Source organism: Hevea brasiliensis, chromosome 15 (genome assembly GCF_030052815.1).
Source record: "Hevea brasiliensis isolate MT/VB/25A 57/8 chromosome 15, ASM3005281v1, whole genome shotgun sequence".
In the NCBI taxonomy this organism is placed as follows: Eukaryota; Viridiplantae; Streptophyta; class Magnoliopsida; order Malpighiales; family Euphorbiaceae; genus Hevea; species Hevea brasiliensis.
In genome coordinates, this window is record NC_079507.1 from 19,674,650 (window position 1) to 19,691,389 (window position 16,740).

At 31.7% G+C, this 16,740-nt stretch overlaps 1 protein-coding gene across 3 annotated transcripts; it reads left to right on the plus strand.

Moving 5' to 3' along the window:
• Window positions 1-7,979: 7,979 nt before the first annotated feature.
• Window positions 7,980-11,344, plus strand: LOC131173915 (uncharacterized). Of its 3 annotated transcripts, none has more exons than XM_058136677.1 (5): window positions 7,980-8,114; window positions 8,335-8,576; window positions 8,776-8,909; window positions 9,081-9,178; window positions 10,886-11,344. In XM_058136677.1, exons 2-5 carry the CDS (start codon window positions 8,360-8,362, stop codon window positions 11,097-11,099), a joined length of 663 nt encoding a protein of 220 aa, XP_057992660.1. In that variant the 5' UTR covers window positions 7,980-8,114; window positions 8,335-8,359; the 3' UTR covers window positions 11,100-11,344. The 3 variants fall into 3 exon arrangements, with proteins under 3 accessions (XP_057992660.1, XP_057992659.1, XP_057992658.1); XM_058136676.1 differs by having other exon boundaries at window positions 8,103-8,223; XM_058136675.1 differs by lacking the exon at window positions 7,980-8,114 and having other exon boundaries at window positions 8,123-8,576; window positions 10,886-11,343.
• The last annotated feature ends 5,396 nt before the right edge of the window (window positions 11,345-16,740 follow it).

Genomic DNA, 16,740 nt, shown 5'->3' on the forward strand with positions numbered 1-16,740 from the left:
CCCCTGCCTCTACCTTTGCTAGGTGGTTGTGAACCTCTGGTGACAGGACTTTGAACTGACCCTTCTGCAGTAGTAGGAGGTGGTCCAACTCTGCAAGTATTGGTGCAGTCTTTGGCAAAGTGTCCTGTGCCTTCACAATTATAACAGACTCCTATGGCCTTATAACACACCCCACCATATTTTCTTCTACAAGTTTCACATTGGCGGGGTGGGTAGGAACTTCTGGTACTCTACTAACCAGATGGAGGAGGTGTCTATCCTGAATATCTTCCCCTACCAGACTTCTTACCACCTCTGCTGTGTCCCCCATGGTTCTTCCTCTTTCCAGTAGGACCACTGGAACTTTGTTCTACTGACTTTCCCTCTTTTTCTGTCTTCCCTGATTTCTTTTTCTTAGAGGCCACTTCAGATTCAATCCTTTCTAATTCTAGTGCTTGAGAAATAAGCTCAGAGAAGTTGTTATGTTTGAATCTGACCACTTGTAATCTGATACTAGGCTTTAAGCAGGTTTCAAACCTCTTACATCTCTCCCTACTGGTAGAAAGTAGACTTACTGCATAATGACTCAGGCGGGAAAATTCCCTTTTATATTCAACTACCGATCTACTCCCCTGTTTCAGACTTAGAAACTCTTGCAGATTCTGGTCCACATAAGTATCAGGGACATATTTTTGTCTGAACTCTCACAGAAAATCATTCCATGTTAGCACTGAAGGTTCTACCAGACTATGGGGAATGGTTTTCCACCAGTCATATGCATCCCCCTGTAGTAGAGACATTGAATATTCAAATCTAAGCTCCTCTGTACAATGTAGCTTCTTGAATACCCTATCCATTCTCTCTAACCACTGTTCTGCCTCTAGAGGATCTACTATACCCTTGAACTCAGTAGCCCCATATTTCATCAATTTGTCATACTGCCTAGCAGAAGACTATGGTTGTACCACTGGTGTCTCTAGTAGGACTTAAGTAGGCATGTTATCAACCATCTGTTGGAACATTGCAGCCATCTGCTGAGCAAACTGAGCAGGAAATTGCGGTACTGAGGGGGCTGGAGCTTCCCCTTGTACCTCAACCTCTATCAATTGATCAACTGAACGACCACCCTCTTCCATAGTCAATTTGAGGATCTTAGACCTCCTGAACAAATAACACAAGGAGATTTCCTCCTGTTAGTGCATATTTACAATGTCATGTACTGTATGTATTAAATAATGACATTGAGCAGTTGTACTATAAAGAAAGAATATTCAAATTTCATGTGAAAATAGAATTTAAAAACTAACTCTGATACCACTTAAACATGTCACACCCTACCTCTCTGTAAGGCATAATATGATCTCGTAGTATACCTAATGAATTACCAAACTTCGTCTACTGATAACCCATTAAATATACTACAAGGGATTTTATAACTTTTCTTACTTCTTTTTACAGTGGTGAGCACTATTTACAGGTGTTAAAAAAATTTTTAACTGAAGTGAAACCAGATAACACATTTGAAGTATTAATAATTTCTGTAAAAATTTTGGTAGAGTGCCATCTGTATTTTGAATAAAACAGTTCTTTAAAAACCTGTAAAAAGCACTTCCAATATTTGTTCAATCCCTAAACTCCAATATCCAATCAACACAACAAGTTTCTCAATATTTGCCAACTCAAATCCACAATAATTTTCAAGTGTTTTCAAAACTGAGGTAAAAGAAATATACATCACAATATTTTTACAAGCCAAGATAATTTATAAATTTAGTTTACAACTTTAAGGTACAATTTTAATGTACAATTTTAATTTACAATTTTAATTTACAACTGCTCAAAATCAAGAACAATATACACATACACTGAACATACATTACAATACAAAATACAGAATATGGTATACTCAATATACCCGATGAACTCTCAATGTAGCACTAGCAGCCTAGTCTGCTACCCTATCAATCTGTCAACCTAAGACAGAAATGAAAAGCTATCGCTGAGCCAATGTCTCAGTGGTGCATAACATTAACAAAATACAACTTTAAATCATAAATCATAAGTCATATAAATAGTGGATACTTAAAAGCATATTTAAAAAATTTAAACTCCATTTCATAATATCACAATAAATATCAATAAATCACGCACACAGCTTAATCATGTTCCAAAGTCCAATTCATCCCAAGAGCCGATGGCAAATGAGGAATAACATAGCTAGCTAGCAATAATATGAGTACTTATTCTATTCGTCCTCAACAGGCACACACCTCAACACTTTAGCCAGAGAGGGAATTAAAAGTCAATTCATCCCACTAGACAAGCTAGTGAGGAATTCAATCAATATACAAGATAGCTGTGGTTTCAAACCATTTACAATGTTTTTCAAGCAATAAGTATCCATCAAATATCATTAAGACAATTTTTCACAATTTAAACAATAATAAATAATTTGTCATAATTCATTTCAATTGAAAAATTCAAAAGAAGTAACTGTTGTGTACAAACCTCTGATAAATGTCTCTTGGCCCTGAGTCAGTGTTTCCTTCCCCTTCCTTGAGTCTTTGCTAATTGAAACACACAATTTGAAGTGTTTCAGCACTCATTTAAAATGTCTCTAACAATAAGGCTTAATAATTAATTTATTGAATACTATTATGTCCCTTAGTCAACCTAAAATGTTGACCCTCGATGCACTCTAGGTGAATTAGGTTTAATGTTACCAATATATCACATTTTATAGTCCTTTAGTGTTCGAACATGTTACCAATTTCATTTCGAAGTATATTACATTTTATTGCAATTTGTCGGAATTCGGTATGCTAATTTGACCTAACTGGATGACCTAGTTCCCTAAGTTTTCGGGTTTCGGTCCAAACTAAAAACTTGTAGGCCTATGTCTTATTGCACGCGAGGCAAAATTTCAGGTCATTCTGAGTTGTGTAGACCAAGTTATGGTCAATTTACCAATGCTGGACAGAATGTACCAAAATGGTAACTTTAGGTCATTTTTAGGTCACTTTTGGTTCGGCTAGTTTTATACCCGAACTTGTGCAAGCTATTTGACTTGCTTATGGTCATTTCTGGGTGTTTATGTCTTCATACGAATTGTAGATATATGTCTAAACTATTCATGGTAAAAATTTTAGGTCAATTGGACTTGTTTTGAGTGAGCTATGGGCAAAACACTAACTACTGCCCAAATAATCAATTTTCAGGCTTTCAAAGCACTAATCCGGATTTGGTCATTTTTCAAGTCACCTTCTAGGCAGAATTTTGGTAAGCTTCCTTCATGAAAGTTGGCACATTTTGTGCCTAGTTTCACCTCCAATTGGTCTCATACCAATTGGAGTCACATAGTTAAGGTTCTAAGCCAAAACATACACTGCCCTATTACACATTGTTCATCCTTACCAATTACACATCCAACACTTACCAAATTAACTCTTCCATGCCAATTCTGGTTTGTACCATAACACTAACACACTTTACTTCACATTTTTTGTCATTTTGGCAGCTTGTAACCACTCTCAACAAACACACTTTAATACAGAATTTTTCAAAGCCCCATTTACAACAATTAAAGTCCCATTTACAACAATTCAACCACATGAACCTACCTCATTTCCATGTCCAAATTCAAACAATAATTTATATACACATGCAGCCATCAATGACAACATAATTCAACAATATTTCATGAACTCAAACACTTCAATCTTCCTCATGAGGCTACCACAAATTTACATATACCCATCAACCTCCATTTGCAATTTTCAAGCTTACAAATCAAACATTACTCATGGAATTCAGCTACAATACAATCAAACATTTAAATCATCATTCAAACCACTATTTACGTGTAAGAACAAACTGTTCATAATGAAGTTCCATGGCTGCCAAAATGTACATCTCCATTAAAACATCACACTTCAAAAATTCTTCCATAAATCAACTACCCACAACCTTGGTTGCACTTTTAATGAAACAAGAATTGAAAACACTCACTTACCACTTTTGAAGTTCTTCAAAACCTCACCAAAACTTTCCTTTCTTACTCCCAAAATGTTACCAAGCTGTATAGAACAACTTTAGTGAAGGAACTTTAATAAATGGAAGCTTGGATCATGGTGAGAGAGAGCTTGTTTGTGAGGCGGCCATGGGAGGGTTTCTTCCAAGCTTTGGTTCGGCCAGGGAAAACTTTAAGGAAGAAGAAGGTGGCAGAAGATAATGGAAGGAAATTATGTTTTTTTTAGCCTTTATATGACACATACTCCTCCACTAACTCAAATTAAAATTAGTTTAATCTAAAGTTTTCATAATTGCATTTAATCCCCCACATTTCCCTAAATTTCATTACATGTATAATTGTAATTTTTTTCATAGGTTTTCCAAAATTTAATATTACTTATTTTTAATGGACATTTAGGTCAAAAGACAACTCGGGGTGTCAAATGACCAAAATGCCCCTGTTCGGGTTGCATTCCTGATTTTTCGGTAACACCAAGTTTGTCGTTTTCTCAATTTCTCGTCTTTCTTTGTACTAATTAATTAATTTTTCTTTGATATTTCTAATGACATTTATACTTCAATATATGTTTATTTAAGTCTAAAAAATATTTTTCAGGGTTCCCCGCGGTCCAGGGCTAGTCAACGGTCCACGCCGCAACTTCCCTGTGCGGTCACCCATCGCTAGGGTTCTTGGCTCGTTTAACTTGGTTGCATTTCATTGCTATTATTTTTCCTTTGTTTTTCTTGTATTTCATTATTTTATGTCTCCTCACCAATATTTAAGTGTAGTTCTAGGCATCCTAGCTGTCCGGACAGACACTGGTCACTGGAACAGTAGAATGCACTACCGAACATAGGGGTATTACAGTGAATGTACATTAAATATTTTGAATGCAATGTGTATGAATTATTTTAAAATCTTGAGATGATAATTTTGATTTGAATTATGGATTTTGAATTGAATTGTTATTGAGGATGTTGGTTTAAAAAATTTGGTGGTTGGGTTGTGATTGAAACTTATTTGGAAATGCTTTTCTACAGGTTTAAATTTTTTATCTTTCTCAATTACAGCCGGCACTCTCCCGAAATTTTTACAAAATTTGTGAAAAATAGAAATTGTCAAACATTTTACTTAGTTTTTAAACTTCAGTTAAAAGTTTTTAATTCCTACTAAAAATGCTCGCCACCTTCAAAAAGGAATAGAATTGTTTCAAAATCCCTTGTAGTATATTTAATGGGTTATCAGTAGACGAAGTTCGGTAATTCATTAAGTATACTATAGGATCATATTACGCCTTACAGAAGGGTAAGGTGTGACAGCGCACCTTTATTGATTTTAAGGACTTGAACACCATAACTCCAAAGGATATGTATGTGTTGCTAATAGTAGATATGCTAGTTAATGCTGCTACTAAGAATGAATTGTTGTCCTTTCTTAATAGTTTCTTAAGATACAACCAAATATTCACTCACTATAGAGTGTGTCCAAGACTGTCTTCAAATGCTCTGGTTCCATTGGACATTTGAGCAGCTGATTGTGCCCCTTCAACTTAAACAAAGCTAGTGCTACTTACTAGAGAGCCATGTATGTAATATTCCATAATATATTGGGACATTTCATGAAGTTGTATATCAATGACATACTAGTAAAATCCATAAAGGTTTATGAACACATAGACCATCTGAGGAAGAGTTTCCAGAGCATGAGATAGCACTAACCCTTTGAAATGTATATTCAAGGTTAAAACTAAGAATTTCTTGGGGTTCCTAGTATATCAGAGAGAATAGAGTTTGATTAGAATAAGACCAAAGCTATCTAGGAAGCCAAACCACCCCAGACTAAGAAATAATTACAAGGATTCATAGGGTAGGTAAATTACTTAAAAAAGGTTTATTTCTAGCCTTGTAGGGAAAGGCAAAGAAATTTCTAACCTTTTGAAACTCAAGCAGGAGAGTGAATTCAAATGGGAAGAAAAGGAGTAGTAAGCCTTCAAAAAAATTAAACAATATCTCACCATGCCGTCAGTTCTAGCTCCCCCTAGGGGAGTTGATGCACTAAAGCTCTATTTGTTTGCTGCTTTTTACTTTATTGGTTGTCTTCTAGCTCATGATAACTAGATGGGTTAGGAGCAAGCAATATACTATCTCAGCTTAAATCTCAAAAATATAGAGACCAGGTAGTATCTCTTATATAGAAGCTTTGTTAGAATTACCTTCCTCATGAAGCTAAAATCTCACGAATATAGAGACCAAGTAAATTACTTGAAAAGGTTTATTTCTTGTCTTGTATTTTTCTTGTATGAAGTTGAGGCACTATTTGATTGGATCCATAATATATGTGGTCTCATAGATTGACTTGATGAAATACATGTTATATAGACCATTAATTACTAGTCGCAAATTGGGAAATGTTAGCTTTATTAGAATTTACATTAATCTACTTTCCTTAGAAAGTTTTGAAGGAATAGGTGCTTGTAGATTTCTTGGCTAATCACCCTTGCTTGGAGGTGATAAAACTAGTGGGACAAGACTTGAATATCTTCAGTGCTGAGAAAGTATCCTAGACTATTTAGTTTGATAGTTCTAGTACAGAGGCTTTGATAGGTGTCGGGATTATAATTACTTCACTTATAGGAACCAAGTCATCTTAGTCTTTCAATATAGAATTCCAATCCACTAACAACTAAGCTGAGTATGAAGTACTAATTATTGGCTTGAAGGATCCTCAAGGAATTGGGAGTAGAGGAGGTGCATATAACGGGTATTCACAGTTGGTTATCAAACAGCTAATAGGAAAGTATTAGTGTGGCAGTATTTCTTTAGCCTCTTATTTTGCCATAGCAGTGCAGCTTTTGGATTGCTGTAGAGGCATCTTTCACATATGTGCTAAGGGAGGCTAATTAGGAAGTAGATGAGTTGGATTAGCTAGCCTTTGGCCTTAAAGATGGCCCAAGAGCAAACCCACCGAATGAATGATCTTAATCGAAAAAGAGGAAGCAACTCTCCATCGAATAAAGAGGTATACCAATTGACTTGTTCAACACTAACCTCTCAATTCGAGTGTCCAATATCATCAAAGTCCAAACCCTGAATTATTTTTTGTCATTAATTATTTTTTAGGCACATAATTAATTAAATTATTTTTTGTTAAATTAATTTAATTAATTTTATTATATTAATTTAATACTGAGGCTTAAATAGTATTTATTAATTAATTATTTTGGGTGCATAATAATAAGATAGTTATGAAGTGGAAGTTAATTGTTCATAGGGAGTTATAAGGTGGTTTTCAATATGAACGGGTAGGTAAGATGCAGTTTGCAAAAGTGGGAGTAACTTCCATAAAGTGCAGAATTTGAGTTCCATGGCTTCTAGAGACTTATAAGTTATTTCAGGTGAAACTATAAATAGACAATGGCTTGCTACAGTAAAGGCCCCCAACAACTTAATCAATCAACCAAATCAAACTCCAACAATCAATTTATATTTATTTTATTAGTCTTTTATTTTATAGCTCTATATTTAACTTTCCAAACCTTGTTTAATTTCCTTCAACTTTGTAATTAATTTCTCAGCAATCAATACAAGCTCTTTTTAATTTTCTGTCCAATTTACCTTGCTATTTGACAAAATTATACTCAGTATAGTCAAATTCATGCAATCTTTGGTTTTAGAAGTTAGTAGCATACATTCAATATCTTCCACGCTTGTAATTTCTAAGTTGTTAATTAGTTAAATTTTTTTTTAAGGAAATAATTTTTTATTAATTAATTTATTAAATTAATATTTAATTAATTTGAAATCAACTGAATTAAAATCATCAAATTAATGATGTAACGGAAAATCATGAAGGTCAGTTTTATATACAAATCGAATGTGCCAATAAGTGGGCTTAGTTTCTTTCACTTCAGCAATAATTTATCATTAGAATATTATACTGAGATGGTGATTTATGGTACCAGTGGCAATAAGACATTGAAGTTGTCTTGGTAATATCATGTTAAAATTTGAAGATAAGGATCTGGAGAGGTGCATAGGGATTAGGGTTATCGACCTTTGGCTTGATTATACTAAAGTCAAGAATGGCTTAGTTTCTATCTAGAGAAGGACAAGGTTAACCTTAGGTATTTCATCCACCTGCAAGGTCTCTTTTCTGTCTTTTTGTTCCTAAACCAAATGTAGAGAGGCAACTATAAAATCATCAGGGAAGCGTAGCTAATCCTTCCCTCGCAGGTTTTGTCATTTGATGAAGGGGAAGATTTGATTTCTTCTTTTTTCTTTGTTTAATTTCTTCTCCCCTTTTCACGAGAAAAAGAAAAATTTTATAATGGTTGTTTCTTTCAGAAGAGGAGAAAGTACCTTCCAAGCAATGCCAAGGCCTTTCAGAAGCAGTCAGAAGTCACTGAAAGATGCTCTCATAGCGCAAGAGTCTCCAGGCTCTGTAAACACCACTCCACATGTAGTCATAGTTATGGATGCACTAAAAGAGTTCACCATAGACCCACTTAGGTGGGCCCTTGAGAATATTATCGCCGCTGGTTGTGTTGTCACTCTCCTTGGAATTATGCCTTGGCTTAATATTCCTTGTGAGTATGAAATTTAATCGTCTCATACAAGCATGCATGACAAGTTATAAGCAATTTCTATAGTATTAGCAATTTTCAAAACATTAAAAAAATCATTTGCTGGAGACCGACCGCCCAATTCATGAAAATATTACATATGTTTATCATTAGTTTTTTTTTTAAATAATTATTTTATTGTACATTTGTGCTGTTTAATTAGTATCCTCAAAGACACAAGAAGTTTGGGCTTTGGAGTTCGAAGAAGTATCTATGGCACAAGAGACTAATGAACCGAAGATAGATCCGAAGCTTCTAAAACTTAAAGAAGTGGTGGACCTCTGCAAAATATTTGGGGTATGTGCATGTCAATTGTTAGAAAAGTTAATGCTGTTTTTATTCGTTTAATTTTAATTAAAATTTAAATTCAAGAATTTATAATTTAAAGACTAATATTATAAGTGGAGATTATGATTCAATGCTTAAATTAATTATTATTCATTTCTAATTAGTGAACATGCAATGCAGGTTGTCCTACATAAGGAAGTTGTGATGGGTTTTCCTTTGAAATTGGTAGTGCTTGAAAAAATTACAAGCCTTCATGCCACATGGGTGGTATTTGATAGGTAATGCTTTATAAATATATATAAATTTTTTAGTATTTAAATTTTAATATATTTATATTTAAAATTAATATTAACTAATTATAATAGAAAAACATAAATATAATATTACATAAATTATTAAAAGGCATTTATAAAATATTGACAAAATAACTATAAAAAATGCATAAATAATATGCAATATAAAACATAAAAATTATAAATTCATCTAAAAAATTAAAATAATTTCATTTTAAATATGATACTATCAATTAATAAATTTTATTTTTTTATCTACATATTTAAATTTGATTGTAAAAATTTAAGAGTTAAATATTTAAATATGATACTATCAATTAATATATTTTATTATTTTTCTTATTTGCATATTTAAAACTGATTCTAAAAATTTTTAAAGTTAAATAAATAAATAAATAAAATTTTCAAGTAAAATAATATAAGATTATTTAAATAATATTATGTACATTAATTATATATAAATAGGTTTAATAAAGGATATTTACGGAAATAATGTTGTGATAATAATGTAAAATTCTCTCCAAAACTCAAGACATATTTGAAATTGAAACAATGATATAAAGTATGTATTTATTATTTAATCAATACGACGTAAAATATAATAACAAAATTTTTAATAAAAAAATATATTTTATTAATTGAAAATAAAATACAAAAATAAAATATAATCAACATATTATATTTTTCATAAATAATTTTTTTTAAAAGTAATACTGCAAATTTTTAAATAACACATTTAATAACAAAGAACTTGAATTCTGACAATTAATTGTTAAAAAAAATAATAATTTAATATAAGAAAAATAAAATAATATTTTAAATTTTTATTAGTTATTCCATTTTTTTATTTTTATTATTTTTAATGAAGACTGAACTTTTTATCTCATAATTTTTTAGTGGTGATTTCATAAAATTATAAAAATAAAAATATTTTTGATAAAAATAATAGTAAATAAAAATAAATATTAAAAAAACAAAATAATTTAAGATTTTTTAAATCAAATCATCATTTTAAATATATATAAAAAAATTTATATTCTCTTAAAATATTAAAAAAATTCAATTAGCTTTATTATTATATTTAATATTATTCTAAAAAAATATTAGTAATAAAAAAGTTATAATGATAATAAAAAAATAAATGGAAAAAGATGCATGTTTGTATAATATAAAATTTACGTATAAAAGCTAAGTTATTTGGCCATCATTATATCTAAAATTATCACTATCATTATAATTATAATTAGGATTTATATATTTTTATTGAATAAATGCAATTAAAATAATAAATAATAATTTTTTTATTTCAAATAAATATTATTTTTCTAATAATCATAAAAATATATGAGCATAAAATATAAAAAAAATATTGGTATTAATAACTTAAATTACATATTTATTACTAAAAATTAAATAATTATTAATTAATACGTTAATTTCTTTATTAATTAACATATTATTATTTTCATAGAAAGTGTTATGTGGCAGAAAAACATTTTCATAGAAAATGCCATATAGGTTTAGCCACATGGCAAGCTCTCGAAAAGTTTAGCCTACTTTATGTATGTAATAACAAATAGATTTCAACACATTTATCCTGTTTAAATATTTGTATATAAAAGAAGAAAGTTTGTTTAGAAATATATGGGCTTGAGAAATATAAACTGATAATTTTTTTGTGTTTGTTAACAGATATCAAAGAAGAAACAGAGAGTTCTTTGCCCACAGAGTACCATGTAATATGGTAATGATGAATGAGAACAGGGAAGCAGATATGATTAGAGGGCAACCCATGATTGATAATGGAGAGTTTACTCCAGGGGAATCACCAGCCTCTTTGATTCCTACTCAGCTCTTAATTTCTAATGGATGGAGGGCTGGGGAAATTCCTGGAGAACCGTGTTGAGATATATATATATATATATATATAGACACGAACTTGGTGGTGCCAAAATGCAGGGAGGAAGCAATGGGAAGTCAATGAGGATGATGACCTGAGTTAACACTTCACAATTGGCTCTCTTTTTCTTTCTCTCTCGAATTTCTCCTGCGATATTGTATCTATGTTTCCAGATGGCTCTGCTATCGCTATATAAGGGTTTAGTTCCCTATGTTATAAAATTGATCTTGCTTGATATTACAATAGTATTTCAAACACAAATTAGTTTTAATCCGAGTTAGTCTACTTGTCTTTTAAGAGCGTGAGATTTTGAGTTTGAGTTCTAGTAAAAACTAGTTAAAAATATATGTATATATTTCAAATCATATTTTATATGAATATCTTACAAAGAATAGCAATCCAGTTACAAATCAACATCTTGTTTATATTAAATAATTATTAAAAGTTATTAATTATTTTAGTTATATAAATATTTATAATTAATTTTGTTAAAAATGAATTTAATTAATTTTATTTTATTAATTTAATTAGAAGGCTAAAAGCAATTAATTAATTAATTAATTATTAATACTTATTAAGATAAAAATGCACAAGAGGTTAGCTAGAGGTGAGAAGTTATAAAAAAGTGGAGTGGTAGGTAATAACTTCCTTCAAAGTGTAGAACATGAGATTGTGAAGGTTTAGATACTTTCGAGTGCTTCAAAGGAAAGACTATAAAATAAAGATGACTTGCAATATTACAAACCTCACTCAATCAATCAATCAAATCCGAACTAGAGTGTAGCAGCGTTCATCCATTACATTTACCATTATTTTCAATTCAAACACTACAAGAAAATATCAAAACAAAAATCGAATTTGGAAATGGATTTATGTCAGTTTGTAATTTGAAACGGCTTTTGAAACGAAAATTTGGAAGAATGGGTTAAATATATTAGAAACCGATTTAAAATTGAATTTTGAAATAGAAACATATCAGTTTCTAAATTTCGCGGCATGATTTGATGCCAAATTTAGCATTGTTTAGAAACCGATTACAAATCGATATCTGAAACCGAATCATTTTCCATTTCTAATTAGTAATTGATTTCTTCGGTTTCAAAAGTTTAGGTAAGATAATTAGATTTCATTTTCATATTAGAATTTGATTTTTTCACTTTCTAATCCCATGACTTAGAAATCGATTGTTTCGATTTCAAAATTTAAGATAGGATAGTTTGATTTAATTTTATATTAGAAACTGATTCTGTCAGTTTCTAAGTCCATGATTTAGAAATCGATTATCTCGGTTTCAAAATTCAAGATAGGATAATTAGTTTTCATGTTCATGTTAGAAACCGATTCTTCAGTTTCTAATTCCATGATTTAGAAACTGATTGGTTCGGTTTCAAAACTTAAGATATATAATTAGATTTCATGTCCATATTAGAAATCGATTCCGTCGGTTTCTAATCCCATAATTTAGAAACCGATTGATTCAGTTTCAAAAGTTAATGTTTTCATGATCATATTTGTAACACTCCTATTTGTATAGCTAGGTATATTTCACTGTTCCGGTGACCAGTGTCGGTCCGGATAATTAAGAGAATTAGAACCACATCTAAGATACCTAGAGAAGCCCTGAACACGAATAATTAGTAATTGCCAAATAGTTAAGTATAAATAAGAAAAACAGAACATAAGAGGTTAAATGAGCCGAGAGTCACAGCGAAGGGTGACTTTCTCGAGAAGGACAGCGAGGTCAATTTAAACTCAAATTTCAAATCATAAAATGTGACGCCGCGGTCCTTAGGACTATTGCGAACACAGTGGAAAAGAGAAAATCATGAAAAAAAGGTTGTTAAGCCAGTCAAATAATTAGGTCAGGGAGCCGGAAGAAATATTGAATTATTTGCAAACCGTGTTAAACCGACGAGGGGCAATTTGGTCAATTGATCTCGAGAGCTGACTCCTGACCTAATTGTCAAATAAAATTGGAGAAAAGAAAATTTTGGAGTCGGGAATTAAATTAAAGAACTAATAGAAAAATAAATAGAAAGAAAAAAGAAAATGAAAAAGTAAAGGGAGATGACATAATGCATGACATCATGCATGATGCCATAAATATTATAATTAATAAATTTAATTAAATGGATTTATGGTCTTCCATCCTTGTTACCGCCCTCACTCTCTCTCCCTTCTCCATGATTGTCCACCATTGAAGAGCTATTCAACCTTGAATAACTTAATGTTCTTTCACTAAAATTAACCCTAAACTCTAGAAAGCTTCTCAAGAACCCTAGACAAGAAGTATAGAAGAAAGAAAGAGGAAGAAAAATAGAAAATTGAAGTTTTGGGAATCCAAAGCAAAGGTTAGAGTTTTAACTCTCTATTTTCTAAATTTAATTCATGTGTAGTTAGTGAAATAGCTTGTAAATTATGAGAAAGTTGAAACAAATTAAAAGTGTGGATTATAAGTGTATTTCGGCTAGCATGGTGGGGAGTGTGATTTGCATGGTTTGATTGATTTGGATGGGAATATGAACCTCAAGTAGTTCAATGATTATAGTTAAAGGCTTTGAATTAGCTAAATGCAAAGAACTTGTGAACTAGGGTTTGGACACTTAGGGTTTAGAGACAAAAATATGAGAAATTGGTAAATGATGTCTTTGACCTATTTTGAAGTGAGAAATGGTCATTTGTGACCAAATGAAGTGTGTTAGAAGTGTTTGAACCAAAAGCAAATTTGGATTCAATGTGGCCATGCTGCAGGCAGCAGGACCAAGGTTCCTTTGATTGACCAAAACTGAAAATTTACAAGTCCAATTGGTATGAGACCAATTGAAATTGAAAATAGACACAAAATGACACAATTTTCATTCAGGAATCATACCCAAAAAGTGACCAAAACCTAGTGAACAAATTGACCAAATCTAGAAATTCTCAGTCTGCCCTGTACAAACTGACCAAATGAACAGTATTCGTTCATTTGGCCCTAACTTGAGCTAAGCAGGTCTAAATGACCTAAAATTTTACCAGTGGACAGATGAGATATAGAGCTAAAACTTTTATGAAGAACACAAACCCAAATTATGCCATTAACCAAGTCATTTGGCCACCCAAATTTGGTAACCTAAAACTGCCAGAACCAAAAATTTGCCCAGAAAATCTGGGTTAAGTCCAATCCGGCAGCCATGGTTCAAATAGCTATAACTTGAGCTAAAAAACTCTAATTGGAGTGATTCAAAAAGGAGAATAAACTTAAGACAATAGATAACGTTTTCTATGAAAAGAGTTTTGCCAAATTCAAATAGAAAAATGATCAATGGAACAGTGCAACCTATGACACTAAAATTGAAAATTTACAATTTTGCCTAAAAGACCTAAGTTTTGAGAAAACAACCAAAACCAACAAAATTGGTAACCAAAATGTGGTATGTGAGTGAAGTTGGAGTTATCATACCTATTAAGCCTTAGAAAGTCAACAAATTGACTTGAATAGTACCATGAATAGTAACTCCAAAATGAAAATTTTCAAGAATGTTAGTTTAAGCATATTTGGGCTAGGATTAAGTATTTATGAATTAATTATTGGATTTATTGTGAAATAAGATACTGAAACACTATAAATTTTGTGTTTCAGCTGAAAACGACCCGGAAGGTATAAGGGACTGAGTCAAGGCCTAGAGGTGACTCACGTCAGGTTTGTGCACAACAAACTTAAAATTCTTTGTTTCTACTTGACAATTCTTGAAATAAATGTTGTGAATAATTTTGATTATTATGGCTTTGAAAATATTATTTGAAAAATAGTGTGTTGCCTACTTTGTTAATGAAAAGTTTGGAATGAAATATGATTTGTAAATTGTATGAAATGTTTGAATAAGTTGATTTAAATTGTTTTTAATTCACACTTGGCATGGCAATATTAACATGTTCCTCCTCCACTTGTGGGGTGAGTTTGATATTTGACTATATTCCTCCCTCTCTGGCTTCCCAGTCTGAGGGGGTGAGTATGGATGAGTTCTCATTAGCTAGCTAGCCACCTCCCTCATTGATTTCAATTAGTGGGGTGAGTTGCCTTGTTGTGATGTACACACGACATGTTCGAAAATTTTGTGTCATGACCTAAGTTGTGTTATTGTTTGGCAACACTATGTTTATTAAATTGTTTGATCAAGTTGTGCTATATTAAGTTTTGAAAATTATGAATTATTATAAATGTGATCTGAGAAAATAAAAAAAAATTGTGAAATGCAATTATGAGGTTTTTGAATAATGATTTGTTCATAAATGTTTTATATTATGCATTTTATGCTTTATTGTGCACCACTGAGTATTTATATACTCAACGATAGCTTTAACTTGCTGTCGTAGATAGAGAAAAGGACATAGCAGCAGAGCGAGCTGCTACAGTTAGAGAGGAGCACAGTTGAAGAATTTTTGTACGGGTATTTGTCTATACCCTAGTGGTTTAGTTTTATGTAAATATGATAGTATGCATATGTATCTCTGTAATTTGAGCAGTTGTATAGATAAAATTGTAATAATATTATTTTCGAGATTTTGCATCTGTAAATTAACTTATGATTGTAAATTAATGATTTAAAATGCAATGTGCATGAGTTATGAAATGTTTTGAGATATTAATTCTTGATTTGAAATTTGGATTTTGAATTGAAGTGTTGCTATTGCTGTTGATTTGAAGTTTGGTGGTTGCAAATGGAGTTATGATTAAGAAATATATTAGGAGTGTTTCTATTTTCAGGTTTTGAAGAACTGTTTTCTCAAAATACAGACGGCACTCTGTCGAAATTTTTATAAAAATTACGGAAAAATAAAATGAGAGAAAAATCTTAACTAGTTTTCAAACTTCAATTAAATATTTTTATTTCCTACCAAAATGCTCACTACTTCCAAAATGTAAGAAAATAGTTTTAATATCCCTTGTAGTATATTTAATAGGTTACCGGTAGGTGAAGTATAGTAATTCATTAGGTGTACTACGGGAACATGTTACATCTTACGAGGAGTAGGGTGTGACATGTTTAGTGGTATCAGAGCAAGGTTTTAAAATAAATTTTAAACTGTGAATTTGAAATATTTTGTCGGTAAATACAACTGCTCAAATGTTTGACATATATGACATATTTACATCATGAATATGCACTAAAAGAGGTCAACGTCCTTGTGTTTGTTATCAGAGAGTATAAAATTTTTGGAAAAACAGAATAGAAGAGGGAAATCATTCCGTAGAGCAATCTATCGAGGCTGAGGCCCGAGGAGAAGCCCCAGCACTCCAGAATGTGAGTGGGTCAGCTACTCCAGCTCCTCCTCAAGCACCGCAGTTCCCTACTCAGTTTGCACAGCAGATGGTTGTGTTCTTTCAACAAATGGCTGGAAATATGCCACCTCAAGCATAGACACAAGCACTTACAGCACAACCATAGCCTCCGGCTTGGCAATATGAGAAATTAATGAAATTTAGGGCTACAAAATTCAAAGGAACAGTGGATCCACTTGAAGCAGAACAGTGGTTAGAGAGGATGGAACGGGTTTCCAGAAAACTACAGTGTGTTGAAGAGTTGAAGTTTGAATATTCAATATCACTTCTGCAAGGGGATGCATATGAGTGGTGGAAGACCATCCCCTACGGTTTGGTAGAGCC